The sequence below is a fragment of the Euprymna scolopes genome, chromosome 46, assembly GCF_053919585.1.
Source record: "Euprymna scolopes isolate OS-2025 chromosome 46, ASM5391958v1, whole genome shotgun sequence".
Taxonomy (NCBI): domain Eukaryota; kingdom Metazoa; phylum Mollusca; class Cephalopoda; order Sepiida; family Sepiolidae; genus Euprymna; species Euprymna scolopes.
In genome coordinates this window covers 102501-117930 of record NC_136527.1, presented here as the reverse complement: position 1 = coordinate 117930, position 15430 = coordinate 102501, and the positions used below count along the sequence as shown (strand labels likewise).

At 33.8% G+C, this 15430-nt stretch overlaps 1 protein-coding gene across 1 annotated transcript in view; it reads right to left on the bottom strand.

Moving 5' to 3' along the window:
- Positions 1-259: 259 nt before the first annotated feature.
- Positions 260-15430, bottom strand: part of LOC145271215 (uncharacterized) — a 15281-nt gene continuing 110 nt past the window's right edge. The window contains exons 1-3 of the mRNA XM_080126778.1: positions 15242-15430; positions 9199-9337; positions 260-7426 (exon numbers count right to left, since the gene is read on the bottom strand). The exon at positions 15242-15430 is cut by the window's right edge and continues 110 nt beyond it. Coding sequence (XP_079982904.1) covers positions 5518-6486 — 969 coding nt within the window. The 5' untranslated portion in view covers positions 6487-7426; positions 9199-9337; positions 15242-15430 and the 3' untranslated portion in view covers positions 260-5517. The remainder of the gene's footprint in view (positions 7427-9198; positions 9338-15241) is intronic.

Here is a 15430-nt window from a genome sequence, read left to right as displayed (position 1 = left end):
GAAAGAGCATAAAATTTTACATTAAACCTGCAAATATTGTAAAAATTGAACCAAAAGAAAAATTTTGATAAATTTTTTTCAATTTAAAAATCTAACTCATAAAATTCAATTCATTTCATTATGTAGAAAAAAAAATGGCTGCATGAACCTGCGCAGGCACTTTGCAAATACTGTTTTTAAAAAAATAAAATTTCTATTATTTTTCAAAAAGCTTTAATAGTATATTCCATAAAGAAATTAAACAATCCACTTTAAAAAGAGAAATTACGAATTTTGTATATTTTATTTGCAGTTTTGTGTTAAGGGTGTCAGAAATTCCCAAACAATTCTGACACACCTACCCAAGCTTACAATCAGAATCATCTTGACGTTTGAGGTATTGGCATTATATTATTATTATTGGTTTTGTTTCACAGCAGTTTCTGATCATTATTATTATTAGTAGTAGTAGTAGTGGTATTTGTATAATAATACATACACAATCTGCATGAATTAAAATATCATGTTTAAGCGTATTGTATGATCGAGCAACACCAAGCGTTCAGCTAATTTATTAAATAAAAGTAAGAATGGTTCACATTGTTCCACTTATTTTCATATAAAATATTCTTAATAATAAATAAGAAAAAAAATATTATAATATTACATATTATATATTATAGTACATAATATATGTAGTGCTATGTGAAGTAGTCACTAACTTGTAAGGGTGTGAGTCGGCGTTCACCAATTCATAATCAGGATCTTTCAATTTTAAAGACCGAGGTTGCAGGTGCAGGAATCTCTAGAAGTCGAAAGTAGTAGAGTGTTTGTGGAACCGTTAAAGGTAAATTTAACGAGATCTCCAATTAACAGAAGGGTTTCACCAAATCATATCCTCACATACATAAAATAAAGATATGAATAACTCCGGAAAATAACATTTGACAAAGAACTCGAGATCGCTGTATTGATATGAAATAGCAACATGTATTTACGTGTTAGAGAAATATCAATTCAAATCATTCCAACTATAAACTATATTTTGTTACAGTGAGAATTTTAATTTAATTCCAAAAATGTTTTGGAAAAAAAAGTCGAATGTTGCTTTAATTTGCAAGATGTTTCATTTAAATTATTAAATTGTTTTGGGGGAAAACAATCGAATCTTACTTTAATTCCAAAAATGTTGCATGCGGGGGAAAAAAATCCAATGTTGCTTTAATTCAAAAATTGTTTTATTAAAATTATATTTTATTGTGAAGACTTTTCAATATTTTTTTTTTTACATTGATACATTTTTATAAAATAAATGTTTTTGTTTTCAAATATTTTTCTGTTCCGGAAAAAATCTTGTTTTTTTACTTATTTGCCGCGTTATTTGACCAAGAAGAAATTGGAGCTATCGCCCCCTAACAATAGCCACCGTCTGCATACTGCACAAGTGCCCCTGAAATGAAGTAAATCATACCCTCTCCTCTCCATGTTAAGAATGGCTTTTAAAAAAAAACAAAAAAAAACTCTTGTTTATTTATTTGCTGTCCTATTCGACCAAGAAAAAATTGGGAGTTATCGCCCCCAACAATAGCCGCCGTCTGCATACTGCACAAGTGCCCCCAAAATGACTTTTAAACAATACCCTCCCCATGTTGAGAATGGCTTTTGAAAAAAACAAACTCTTGTTTGTTATTTATTTGCTGTCCTATTCAATCAAGAAAAAATTGGGAGTTATCGCCCCCTAACAATGGTACTGTTCATGTAATGCAGAAGCGTTTTTTCTGTAGAAAGTCTTTCATTTTTATACATCACATGATACCTAACAACTTTTGGTGTACCAAAATGGTGGACTGAAATTTGGCAAACTAACATACTGGCATATCAAATACTTATTTAATTTTTTCTTTTGATGGAGGTGAGGGAGGGGGTAATAAAAAGTTTTTTTTCAAGTGACTTCTTAAGGAAAAAAGTATTATGTTGTTACTGTTTTGTTTTTGTTACAGGAAAAGTTGTAGAAATTTTCGTTTCTTTTTTTAGGGAAGGGGATGAAGAACTGTTTTTTGGGAGGAAACTGTTCGGAAGATGTTAGGAGGCAAGGACGTTCCCCTTAGGAATATTTTAGGTTCACTGTAGCGCGGCCATGCTTGTTCAAAGATCCCACTATGCAAAGAGGTTCACTTTCTCTGTGCACCTCCAACCAAAATCATCGCTAAGAGAAGCTTGTTTTCATAGGATGCAATTCTGGCCACATGTCTATAATGATATTGCTTACTTTTTCATTCCAAATTCCTAGAACATCAATCTGTACAAAAATGCATGCACATTTTCAATAAAACATACACCTTGACAACTTCTTAATTTTAATTAACACACATGTTCAGGTTATCATTATCAATTAATACACATCCATGCACCACTGGGCATGACTGGATAATGCAATAAAAAACCATACATAATGGTACACAGACAAATAAAACAGTGAGTACAAGCAGCAGTTCATTTTTTCTAACCATACATGCTACACAAATTCTCACTCGCTCGCTCGACGTTCACAACTGCTATTAACGGGCAGAAATCATAGCTACAGTGTCGATACAAGTACCTAGTCTTAACTGGGGCTCATCAAATGTTGCCAAATATTTTGACAATGCATGGAGTTTTACTTCACCATCAAAGCACCCATCTAGCTGAATCCACTGTGAAAAATTTCCCCCACTCTTTATCTGTGCCTAAATCAAAACGTGGATTCCATGAACAAAGCTTCTTTCTTAGAACTGCACACCTGTGGAACTCTGTTCCGTCTGCCTGCTTCCCACCTGACTACAACTTGGATGTGTTCAAGTCCAACGCTAACAAATTCCTAATGAACCGCCCCTTTAAGTAAACACTTCATCAAATCTCCACACTAAAGTAATGTACTTGCAATAACCTTTATCCTTGAGTGGCTTCCAGGCCCTGATAAGTGGTGACCACTGTGTAAAAAAAACCAAAAAAAAAACCAACAAAACATGAAGACAAAGTGCTGCTAATTCTCCTTGAAGCGGCAAAGAAGGCCTATGTTGATACAACAGTTGGTCGATGACAGAACGAATGCAAAGGCTTTGTATGTGATTACAGAACGAATGCAAAGGCTTTGTATGTGATGTTCGCTATGACACTGCTTCGTGAATGAGCAGGTAGGCGTTTGATTAAAGGATACTTTGAGTAATAGTCAGCTATGATCAGTCATTGACTTCCATGAAGATCAAACAGGTCTGTGCCAACTATATCCCATGTTCTCCATGTACTTGCTTCACAGTGCATGTAGCTTGAAAGTTTAGGGCAAAAATAGTGAAGCTGGAACGTTTCAGATACTTCACTTTTTAGTTCTTTGAAAACTTTCTGGCCTCACTGGAAATCAGAGTCCTTGTCTAACAGTTGCACAACATGGCAGTTTTAGAGCTGAAATGCCTGACGAAGTGAAATAGACATGTTATCACACCCCAAAATTTTTGTAATTCTGTTTTGCTACATGGTTTTAACATCTGTAGGTCACATGCTTTTGCTAGGTCTGGTTTCAATCTATGTATACAGGTTTCCAAAGAAGGAGGTATCCCGGCATTTGATCTTGCATTTCTCCGCGTTCAAGGTAAGCAACCTATATAAAAAGCCTTAGGTTTTTATGGTGTTTATGTTCTGTCAGCCCATATATAGTTATATCATCATGTATACCACAGGCTCCAGTGCACTTCTCAAGTATCCTGTCCGTCTAGAGTTGGTAGATATCCTAACTGAAACTCAAACTGAATGGCAGTCGTTCAAAACAATACCTTCCAAATGGCGTTTGGAAACTTGTTAGAGGTTGGCTTTAACGGTCGAGCTATATGGACCAGTATCCAGACTTAGCATCTAACTTTGAAAAGAATTTTGCTCTGATCTTTTTGATTGAACATTGTCTCACTTTTGGACATGATAGAAGGCTATTATCCCTCTTGGGATTTATACACAACTGATGAACTAGTAGATGGTCTGCAACAAAAAAAGAAAACTGGTTTTTATCAAATGGAAATGGAATCATGGCGTCTTTTCTTTAGTGACAATTTTATTGTTCCACCCAGTATATGTCTCAGTTAATATAACATTTATGACAGTCTTAACCATGTTGTGATATGTGATTGTCTAATATTCTCTATTGTGTGCTGATGATTGTATACATATATTAGCATTTTATCGGCAGTTTAAACAAGAGCCGAACATTGCTGTTGGCAGGAACACAAACAAAATCTTCCTTTCATGTGTCCTGAAATCAAAAGTTCTTTTCTCCAAGAAGTGAAAACGCCAAGGCCGGAATTACATATGGATATTTCATTTATTCCTGCTGAGTTCCTTTTCAGAGGTTTTGCTTGAGACAGGTCAGCAGATACCAGACATTCATCCACTGTAACATAGCACAAGTATGGCTCTATACAAATATTAAGCCATGAGCAAAATGATAAAACTTATCAAAAAGAGTCAAGAAGACAATCATGTGAAAGATATCACAGCCGTAACCAAAAGTCATGCATGGCAGGAGAATGAAGAAATAAATGTAGTCATACAACAAAAAGGTTCTATTCTATTCTTTGTTTGCGACTGAGGTTACAATGTGTTGGGTAATGTTACACTATGATTTTGTCTGAATGTCATCTTTCTCGCCTGAGGTTTTTTAGAGGGGTGCATTGGCAGTGTGATACATACTGGATCGGTAGAATGATCCAACCATCTTGGCAACAGATTTGACGTATGTGTTCCATTTCAGATAAGGTCAGTCCCAGAAACTAGTCAAGACATGGTGTTTCCCATGATGACTCTGCAACTGAAGCTACGTGTAGGGCAATGTAACACTACTCTTCTCTCCTGCTAGTTCTCATATGTGTAGACTTGGTAGAATTTAATTATTTAAGGGAACGGCCCAACAAGAACTTGTTTACATTAGACTTGAAGGCTATCATATTCTAATCAACCAGGAAGTAGGCCCGGGAAGTGTTCCACAGGCGGGCAGTTCTAGGAAATAATCTTTTTTCATGAAATTTGCATTTAGAATTGAGAAGGCTTTTTCTGCTGCAGACAAGCTATCAGATGCTTACTGTTTCATCCGTCATCTCCTTCTCCCCCATGAATTCTTATATGTTTCTGTAAGTTTATTGCCAGTGTTTCTTTTTTACTTGAGTTTGTTCTCAGAAATCACTGACAATCACCTACATTTGTTTACATTGGACTTGAAGGCTACCATATTGTAAATGTCAGACATTTGCAATAGAGCAGAGACATGGTGCTTCCTCAAGATAACTTTGAGACTAAGGCTATGTGTTGGGTAACATTATGATTTGGCCTTCGGGTCAAGATCAAAGTGTAGTATCTGTTCTTCAGATGCTGCACTTCAATTTATTGTTCTCTGTCAGTGGAGGAGAAATCCTTCACGACTGAGACAATTTTTATTTTTGTTCCTTTTCTCCACATTAAAAAACGACCCTGGTGTCTAACTCTGTCCTGTGGGGAGGCATAGTAAATAGGAACATTATACTACTGTTCCGTCTGGCTTTCATCTTTTTCTCCCCCGTGAGTTCTCATGTGTTTCCGCAAGTGTTCTTTCTGTGAAAACGATGATGCACAAACTCCACAAGAAAATGGTTTATGGCCTGCATGCATCTGCATATGACGTTTTAGCCGCGAATTCACAGAAAACGCTGAATCGCACAACCGACACTGATAAGGCTTTTCACCTGAATGGATGCGGCCATGAACACGCAAATATTGCTTCTGTGCGAATGATGAACCGCAGACGTTGCATGTGTATGGTCGCTCCCCAGTGTGCGTCCGTTTATGGATTGTCAATGCTTCCTTGCGCGCAAATGTTGCATCACACACATCACAGATGAATGGTTTCACGCCGGCGTGTGTTTTTATATGTGATGTCAGTGCCGAATTATTAGCAAATGCCGATGCACATATTTGACAGTGATATGGTTTCTCTTTGGTGTGCGTCCGCAGATGGGCATGTAGGTGAACTTTCTGTGCAAATGCAGATGCACATACATCACAAGAATACGGTTTTGTGCCTGTGTGTGTCTGCATGTGTCGATGTAACCGCGACTTTGCTGCAAATGAGGATCCGCATACATCGCAACTGAATGGTGTTTCCCCTGTGTGCGTTCGCATATGCACACGCACATATTGCTTCTGTGCGAAACGACACCCACACACGTCACAACTGTAAAGCTTCTCTCCGGTATGCGTGCGGACATGGACAGTGAGATATTGCTTGCGTGAGAACGATGCGGGACATGCTTCGCAAGAAAACGGTCTTGCGTCCGTGTGGGTCAGCAGGTGCGATTTCAAGACAGAGTTTTGGGCGAACGATCGTCCGCACACGTCGCAATGATATGGTCTCTCACCAGTGTGAGTTCGGACATGCACGGCCAATGATGTACTGCGTGTTGATGAAAAGTCACACGCTTCGCAAGAATAAGTTTTTGGCTTTTCTGCTTTCATCTTGCATATGTTCTTTTTTAAGGAGTTTTAAAAATATTTTTAGTACAGAACTTAATATTACCAGTGAAACGATACATACTTGACTGCTACTGCTTGGTCATTTGCATATGGCTGCTGCTGCTAATACAGCATCAGTGACACTGTTACACATGCAGTTTGAACTTTATCCAAAATTGTAATCAACTCATATTTACAAATATTTTATATATATATATATATATATATATATACATATATATATATCCAACAGAAAGTAACAGGAGATAAGTTTTCCTACATGAAAAGTATTGAATAAAGTTCTGTCTTTTGTGGTTTCCTGCGTTCTTTAAAACAGGAAGTCTCAGGTATCATCATTTCACACACATTGCAGGAGTAATCCTTTTCTATTTTATAGGTACTAGATGTGCATACAAGTGTTTAACATGTTTTCTGATTACTGCATGTTTTGCATGTCTTTTATGGATACTTTCAATCTGCAACAAGAAAAAATTTTTGTGTTTATTATTTTTTCCTTTTATATATGTTTATGGTAACACTCTGAAACAGTGGAATGGATAATATATTAACAGAAATACTTAATATTACTAGTGAAACGATACATACTTGACTACTACTGCTTGGTCATTTGCATATGGGTGCTACTGCTGCTAACACAGTGTCAGTGACACTGTTACACATACAGTTTGAACTTTATCCAAAAATTGTAATCAACTCATATTTACAAATATTTTATATATATATATATATATATATATATATATATATATCCAAGAGAAAGTCACAGGAGATAATTTTTTCTACATAAAAGTATCGAATGAAGTTCAGTCTTTTGTGGTTTCATGCATTCTTTAAAACAGGGAGAACAGCTTTAATCCTGTGTTTACAATTGTGAAATCTTCCATTGCATCAGGTCACATCTTTTAATACTTCAATTTTCAATCTGCAACAAAAAAATTTGTGTTTATTATTTTCTCCTTTTATATATGTGTAGAGTTGAATGTAATAATCAAAGAAGGAAGCACCTGCGTGTGTGTGTGTATTGTGCAGTTATACAACTTACCTTCGGATGGGATCTGAGAGAGAGAAATTAAAGATGGCAGCCATGGATTTATAAGGTGTAGTCTCGTGGAATCTCACGAGATCTCATCTTCCACTGCACACGTATGCAAATGGAATGGGGGTCAGTTTTCTAATAAAACGCCTGTTGGCAGAGGTGGTCGTCAGAACAAGTGCTGGAAGTTGAGAGAGAAAGTTGACAGTGACGAATTCTAGCTGCACTTTTGCTTGTGAAGCCTCCCAATAATTGATGCACCAACAACTTTCAAAGAGGGCGAATCACTGGCATCATCAGTGAGCAAGCCGTGCTAGTCAATGGTATCCCACGCCATGTGAAGGATATCCAGCCTGTGTATATGGGTAGGTGTGTGCATATATATATATATATATATATATATATATATATGGGTAGGTGTGTGCATATATATATATATGTGTGTATATGTATGTGTGTCTATATATATTTGTGAGTGTATATATGTGTATAAGAGTTGTGTGTATGTGTATGTATGTCTGCATATGGATCCATGTATGTGTGCATATACATTGTTTATATATATGTGTGTGCATATGTGTCTCTATATGGATGTGTAGAAATGTACATATATATGTATTTGTATGTATGTGTATTTGCGCGTGCGTTAACATATGTATTATAAAAAAACCCACTGTAAACTGAAATGGACAAGTCAACATATAGCAACTACGAAAATTTAAAATGAACCCTGTACCTGTCAAAAGACATGACATCTACACTAACCCTTTCCCTCTCTCTCTCCCTCTCTTTCCCTCTTGCTCTCCCTCTCTCATCTACTTAATATACCTTATGGAACAAGCAAAAGTTAAAATTTAAAACCTAAAAATTGAAACTCCCCCTCGTCTCCTTACCCCATTCCTTTTTCTTTTCTTTACCATCCTCTCTCCACCTCCTCATATCAATATATCTCCACCCACGCCTACCTGAATCTGCTACCCCCCACACACAATACAATCTAATGTATCTTAACCCTCAAAACTGAAATAGTGTTAATGTCTCCCTTCCCCCTTATTATCTCCTACCTCACCCCCCTCCTTTTTTTCGTATTTCTTCTAAAACACTTCTTCCTAATACTAACAACCACTTCTGTAAGGTCTGACGAGGCTGTTAGATTGTAAACATAGTCCAACATCTGAAACATATGTAACCAAACAGATAAAACGGTAATAAAACAAATAAAACACACACACACATATATATATATATATATATATATATATATATATATATATATACATACTCACACACACATTATTTCAGGTTGATATTTGAATATTTTCCAGACATGAACTAATGAAGTTTTAACAAGATTTATACAAGAGTGCTCAAAACCAAAGTAGGGCAAGATCTACTTTTTATTTGTTTTACATGAGTAAGTTTCGGTCGGCCAGTTACAATATTGCTTATATAATTGTTGCCTTCAAACTGCTAGACTTTGGAATTTCCTCCTGTGTCTTTGCTTCCTTGACTGTACTGACATGCAGAAGTTCACGTGTAAAGTGAACAGACATTTTGCTGTTCAACTCCCTGCATAGTATCCGTGTAGATTTATGTTTAAGTGGCACTGTGCCTTCTTTAGGATGAAAAACAGTAAAAAAAAAAAAAAGTGATCACTTTACCTTAAATTCATGTTTAACAGATCTGTATATTTATTTATTTTTGAACTTTTATCTTCATCTTCGTTGTTGTTGTTTCATATTTTGGCCAAATATTTCCCTGTCCTTCGTCAGGTAATTAACCGCAACTATGGAGATAAGTCTGCAAATAAATAAATAAATATAGTAATTACTCATCTCAAACAGTTCCAATAATAAAATAAAACTATTAGTTTTCTTTGATAAGGATGGATGCCATAAAAAATTTAAGAAAAAAATGAGTTTTCATTTAATAAAAAAAATTATATATAGTTGGTTTTCTAAAATTTTCAAATCTAACCTTACAAAATAATACTTTCTAAATGTGATGTAAAAAATTTCTCAAATCTAACCTTACAAAATAATACTTTCTAAATGTGATGGAAAAAATTTCTCAAATTTAACCTTACAAAATAATACTTTCTAAATGTGATGGAAAAAATTTCTCAAATTTAACCTTACAAAATAATACTTTCTAAATGTGATGGAAAAAATTTCTCAAATTTAACCTTACAAAATAATACTTTCTAAATGTGATGGAAAAAATTTCTCAAATTTAACCTTACAAAATAATACTTTCTAAACATGATGGAAAAATTTTCTCAAATTTAACCTTACAAAATAATACTTCCTAAATGTGATGGAAAAAATTTCTCAAATTTAACCTTACAAAATAATACTTTCTAAATGTGATGGAAATTTTTTTTTCAAATTTAACCTTACAAAATAATACTTTCTAAATGTGATGTAAGAAATTTCTCAAATTTAACTTTACAAAATAATACTTTCAAAAGGATATGATTAACTTCTAAATTATTATTTATTTTAAAATCTTTAAACATGATTGCCATACATTCATATGTTAAACTGATTCATTTTTTTTTTATTTTTATTGATTGTTAAATTTACACATATGCAGCCCAAATGTTGAATCACATTTTCATTTTGGGTTAAATTAACACCAAATGATTATTAAAATTGGCTGCTGCAAAGAAGGTGCAAACAATGGTATTACTGACCGAATACTTAACATAATTAAATCCTTCTTAAATAAGAGAAGAATCCAGGCTGTGCTCGATGGTTGTACATCAAAACAATATGAGATGCAAGTGCGTTCAGCGAGTTTCCAGACTTTTTTGTATCGGCACTTTTATTGATAGTACACACATGAAACTCCAGCCCCCTTGGAAGTAATCGCCTCCGACTGCAATGCACTTGTTTTATCATTTCAACAACTTCTGGAAGGACCCATGGAAGTTCTTTTATATGAGCATATTAATGACCCTTATCACAGCCTCTTTCATCTCCTCAACACAGTCTCTAAGGTCTTCCTTGAGCTTAGGAATAACCAAAAGTCACAGGGAGCAAGGTCTGGCCTATAGGGAGGGTGAGGAACTGTCTTGATGCCCATCTTGGTCAAATAGTCTGTGACAAGTATGGAGTTGAAATGGAGTGGAAATGTCACTGACACAATTGAAGAGTGCTGGCCTCTTCTGATTGTATCTCTTCCTGAACTCCCTTAAAATCCCAACATAGTATTCTTGTGGATTGTCTGTCCAGTGGGAATCCAATGCGTGTAGATTATGTTCGTGCTGTAAAAAAAGGGATCATCATAAGATTTTGGGTAGATTTGCTCTGTCTGGCCTTTTTGGGTGTGAGAGAGCTAGCATGCTTCCACTGGGAACTCTGTCTCTTGGTCTTTGGGTTCATAGCAGTAGATCCAGCTTTCATCGCAGGTTACTAGAGCATCAAGAACTGCAGTATCTGAATTGATCAGCTCGACCATCTCCCTGCTGCCATGACATCTTTCTGATCTTCTCTGAGCACCCTTAGGATAAACTTTGCAAATCTTCTATGTCTTCAGTTCCTTGCAAATAATTGTGTGTACAGTTTCTACATTGACATCAAACTGTGCACTTATAAGTCTGTACACACAACGGTCCTTAGCCATGAAATTCTTTTTTTTAGCCAACATCAACTCTGGTATTCTGACTTCTTTACTCCTCCAACACCTCTCATCATCACTTATAAACTCCCTGCCTTCCTTGAATCTCTTATGCAACTCAAAAACTGATGCTTGATTCATGCAAGATGGTTCAAAAGCAGTCTGAAGCATTCCATGTTTCCAAGTTCAAAAACAGAATTTGATTGCATATCATTCTTCTAAAGTGTGCTCATGTCCGATTGCATTTTCGAATTCACCAACTGTGACAATCAGGCTTTAGTAGAGTGTATTCCAATTCTTACTGTAGCTGTTTATTTGAACCTGAAATCATAAAAATTGGCCAGTCATTTTCTAAGATGTATAGCAATAACATACTGAATTTTAAAAAGTCTACAACAATTTTAAATGCCCGTACAAAAAAGTCTAGAAACTTATTGAAGGCACCTCATAGACAGTGTTCAAAAGAGAGTCACCAACCTAATAGGTCATACATTGGCAACTAGGCTTCAACCTCTGTTCCATTGGCGAAATGTTACATTTCTCTGCCTGTTTTACAAATATCTAATGGAAGATGCTACGATGAACTTCAAGCTCTATCTCCTCATCATAAATACCCCCAGACAAGTAAAGATCCCTAAATGTCATAAAGCCTTCTACTCTAATAGATTCTTCCCTCAGACTGCTAGACTTTGGAATTCCCTGTAGAGTCCCTGCTTCCCTGACTATACTAGCATGCAGAAGTTCAAGTGTAATATAAACGGACATCTTGCTGCTCAACTCTCTACATAGTATCCCTGCAAATTATGTCCTAAATAGTAGCCCTTTACACCAAAGTAGCACCGTGCCTTGTTTGGGGTGAAAATGCAATTAAAAAAACAAGAATCAACAAGTTTTTTTTAAACAAGAAATGTTTTTTTTATTTCTAGCGATTTTAATGCTAAACTGTATCCATTATAAAGTTGATACCGATCTTGATAGTCTGAATTGAGTTGTTTCCCCCTTTATTTATGCTGGATTTTATAATTTAATTTTCTTACTTAAAAAACAAAACAAAAAAACTACTTTGATCTTTGTTCCATGAGAAGTATGTACATATTAAAGATTTTTCTGTAGTTTTTGGTTTTTCTATATAAATAAAAAAGTAGATGTGTGTCTGTGTGTAAATATGTAACTGACAACTCTTAAACTACTAGTCACCTAACACTGAAATTAACAGGAAATAGAAACCATACACCAAGGATGGTTTAAAACAAGTAAAATCTTTGTTTGGATGGATGAATAACACATACAGAAATATGTTGGCAAGTTGAAATGCAAAATGTTCATTTCAACTTGCCAACATATTTCTATTTCTTTTGTGTGTGCGCAAATTCATTCATGGCCTGAAGTAGTCTAATTTTAAATCTTTCTTATCTATCTGGTGATAGGTCCATTTGTAGGGAATATGGCTGGAGCGCTTTTTATTTCTTTTGTGTGTGTGCAAATTCATTCATGGCCTGAAGTAGTCTAATTTTAAATCTTTCTTATCTATCTGGTGATAGGTCCATTTGTAGGGAATATGGCTGGAGCGCTTTTTAGTTTGGTTTTGATTCTAGTTGATGGCACCATACTCATTATTTTTTAATATTTTACAATATTTTATTTATTGATCTTTTATCTTCAATTTGTGATATATACAACTTTGGTGAGTAGATTAATTATTTTCATTTTAAAAGACATTTCAAAATGGAGTGTGGGGTGAATTAAAAAAAAACGTTTGTCTAAAATATTATATTTGGTTTATTGAAAAGAGCATAAAATTTCACATTGACCCTGAAAATATCGTAAAAATTGAACCAATAGAAAAACTTTGATAGATTTTTAAAGTTTAAAAATTGAAAAAAAATTAACTTGTAAATTTCAATCGATTTCATACGTCAAAAAAAAAAAAAAAAATGGCTGGTTGAACGGGCACCGGCACTTTGTAAACACGGCTTTTGTAAAAAAATAATATTTCTATTATTTTTTAAACAACTTTAATAGTTTATTTTGGAAGTATATTCCATAAACAAAATAAACAACCCACTTTAAAAGGAGAAATTACGAGTTTTGTATATTTTATTTGCAGTTTTGTGTTAGGAGTGTCAAAATTCCCCCCAAATTCTGACACACCTAGTGCTGCAATAGGTGTATCAGAATTTTTGGGGAATTTTTGACACCCCTAACACAAAACTGCAAATAAAATATACAAAACTCGTAATTTCTCTTTTTAAAGTGGGTTATTTATTTTATGTATGGAATATACTTCCAAAATAAACTACTATAGTTGTTTAAAAAAAATAATAGAAATATTTTTTATTTTTTAAAAAGCAGTGTTTAAAACCACGTTTATTTTTATTTTTAGATGACAGCTCATATTATGCTTATATCGTCAAGTAAATACCGGATACTGAGGGCAATTTTTTCTATTTCATTCAATGTTTTCTTTTTTTTAGATATTAAAAAAAAATTAATTCGATAAAGTAGAAACAAGATATAATAATCAAAAACTCGTGTATTTCAGTAAGAGAGTTAAAAAAAAAGAAAAAAACCATTGGTAGACTGGATTTTTTGTTTAACGGCAAAAACTTATAAGTGAATGTGTGCTTTTTTTGAACTACGGAGCCCCCCCCCCCAATTATTTTGGTTAACAGCACGCAATAAAAAGAGATATTAATTATGGCATTTATAAATCATCGTAAGATAATCGCAAAAAAAAAAAAAATCAGATTTCTCTCCCTTTATTTAAGCAGTCAATAAATCTGAGTTCGCGTTTTTTATTTTTTAATCCTTGTTTAAAAAAGTATTTTATTTAAAAAGGACATGGAATATAAGTATAAATATGGATAAATTCATAACAATGAACAATAGAAGTACACATTGAATAGAATTTTTTATAGATAAGTGCTTTTTTGGAATTATATATATTTTTATAATCGAACTAACTAAATTTCGTTGATTTCCTTTAAATCTTTTTTTAAAGAAACCGAGTTTAAAAAACAAATATTGCATAATTTGCTATTAAACTTGTTATTTTTTTTAAATTTTGGTCTTTGCTCCTTTAAATGAAAAAAAAAAAATTAGGATTCGAATTACATTTTTCAAGTAGTTATAAGCTTCGAAAGATAGTAAGTTGATTTATTCAAGTTCATATACGGCATTTTTAATGGCCGATTCTGATACACAATAATAACATTATTTAGAAAGCCATTCTTAATATGGAGAGGGGAGGGTGTTTTGTAATTATTCTATACTTTCGGTGCTAATGCAGAGAGTTATCTGCGCTATTTTTTTAATCGTATTTCCACGTTTAGTTAAAGTTTTATGATATTTTTTTTTTATTCAATTGCAAGGTAAAAAACACCGTCCCCTTCCCATGTTAAGAATAGCTTTTTAAATAATAACGTTATTATTTCAGCACGGATCACTCTCTGCATGAGTACCAAAAAAAAAAAAAAAAAAAAAAAAAAAAGGAAAAAAAAAAGCCGAGTTCGTTTGCTTATTTTAAAACTGGTAAACATCTAGTGCAGAGAGTGATCCGATCCGCGCTATTTTTTAAATCGTATTTCCAAGTTTAATTCAAGTTTTATGATGTGTTTTTTTTTATTTATTTATTCAATTGTAAGGTTAAAGTATAGAATAGGTACAAAACATTCTCCTCTCCCCATGTTAAGAATGGCTTTTTAAATAATAACGTTATTATTTACGTCCGGATCACTTTCTGCACTAGTACCTTTTATTTATTTATTTATTTTTTTTTTAGAATAACAGAATATTAAAAAAAAAAAAAAAAATTGTAAAAATTAGTCAGAAGGAACTTTTCCGTGGCATTCATCGTGGAAGCAGAACGATTAGCTGAAAACTAAACCAAGCAAAGACGGAACTTGACAATAGAGATTGGAAAAGGGGGAGGTCACAGGTATTATTATTATTATTATTATTATTATTATTATTATTATTTAACCAATTTTTCAAATCTTAAAACGTTAAGAGACGAACGAAATTTTAATAATATTTTTCATAAAAAATGAATTCATTTTGTAAAATAAAGTTTGATAAACGTACTAGATAATCCAAGGATTAATCTTTGCTGGTTTCTGCAGTTGCGAAAATGTCGGATTATACAGGATTACGTGCGATAATCCGTTCGATATTTTCAGTCTGGTAAGAAATGAGAAATTGCCGTCTTTCCTTCCTCACTTATTGAAGAGCGTTGTTTTGGTATTTGACGATTTGCCGATCATAAAATCTGAA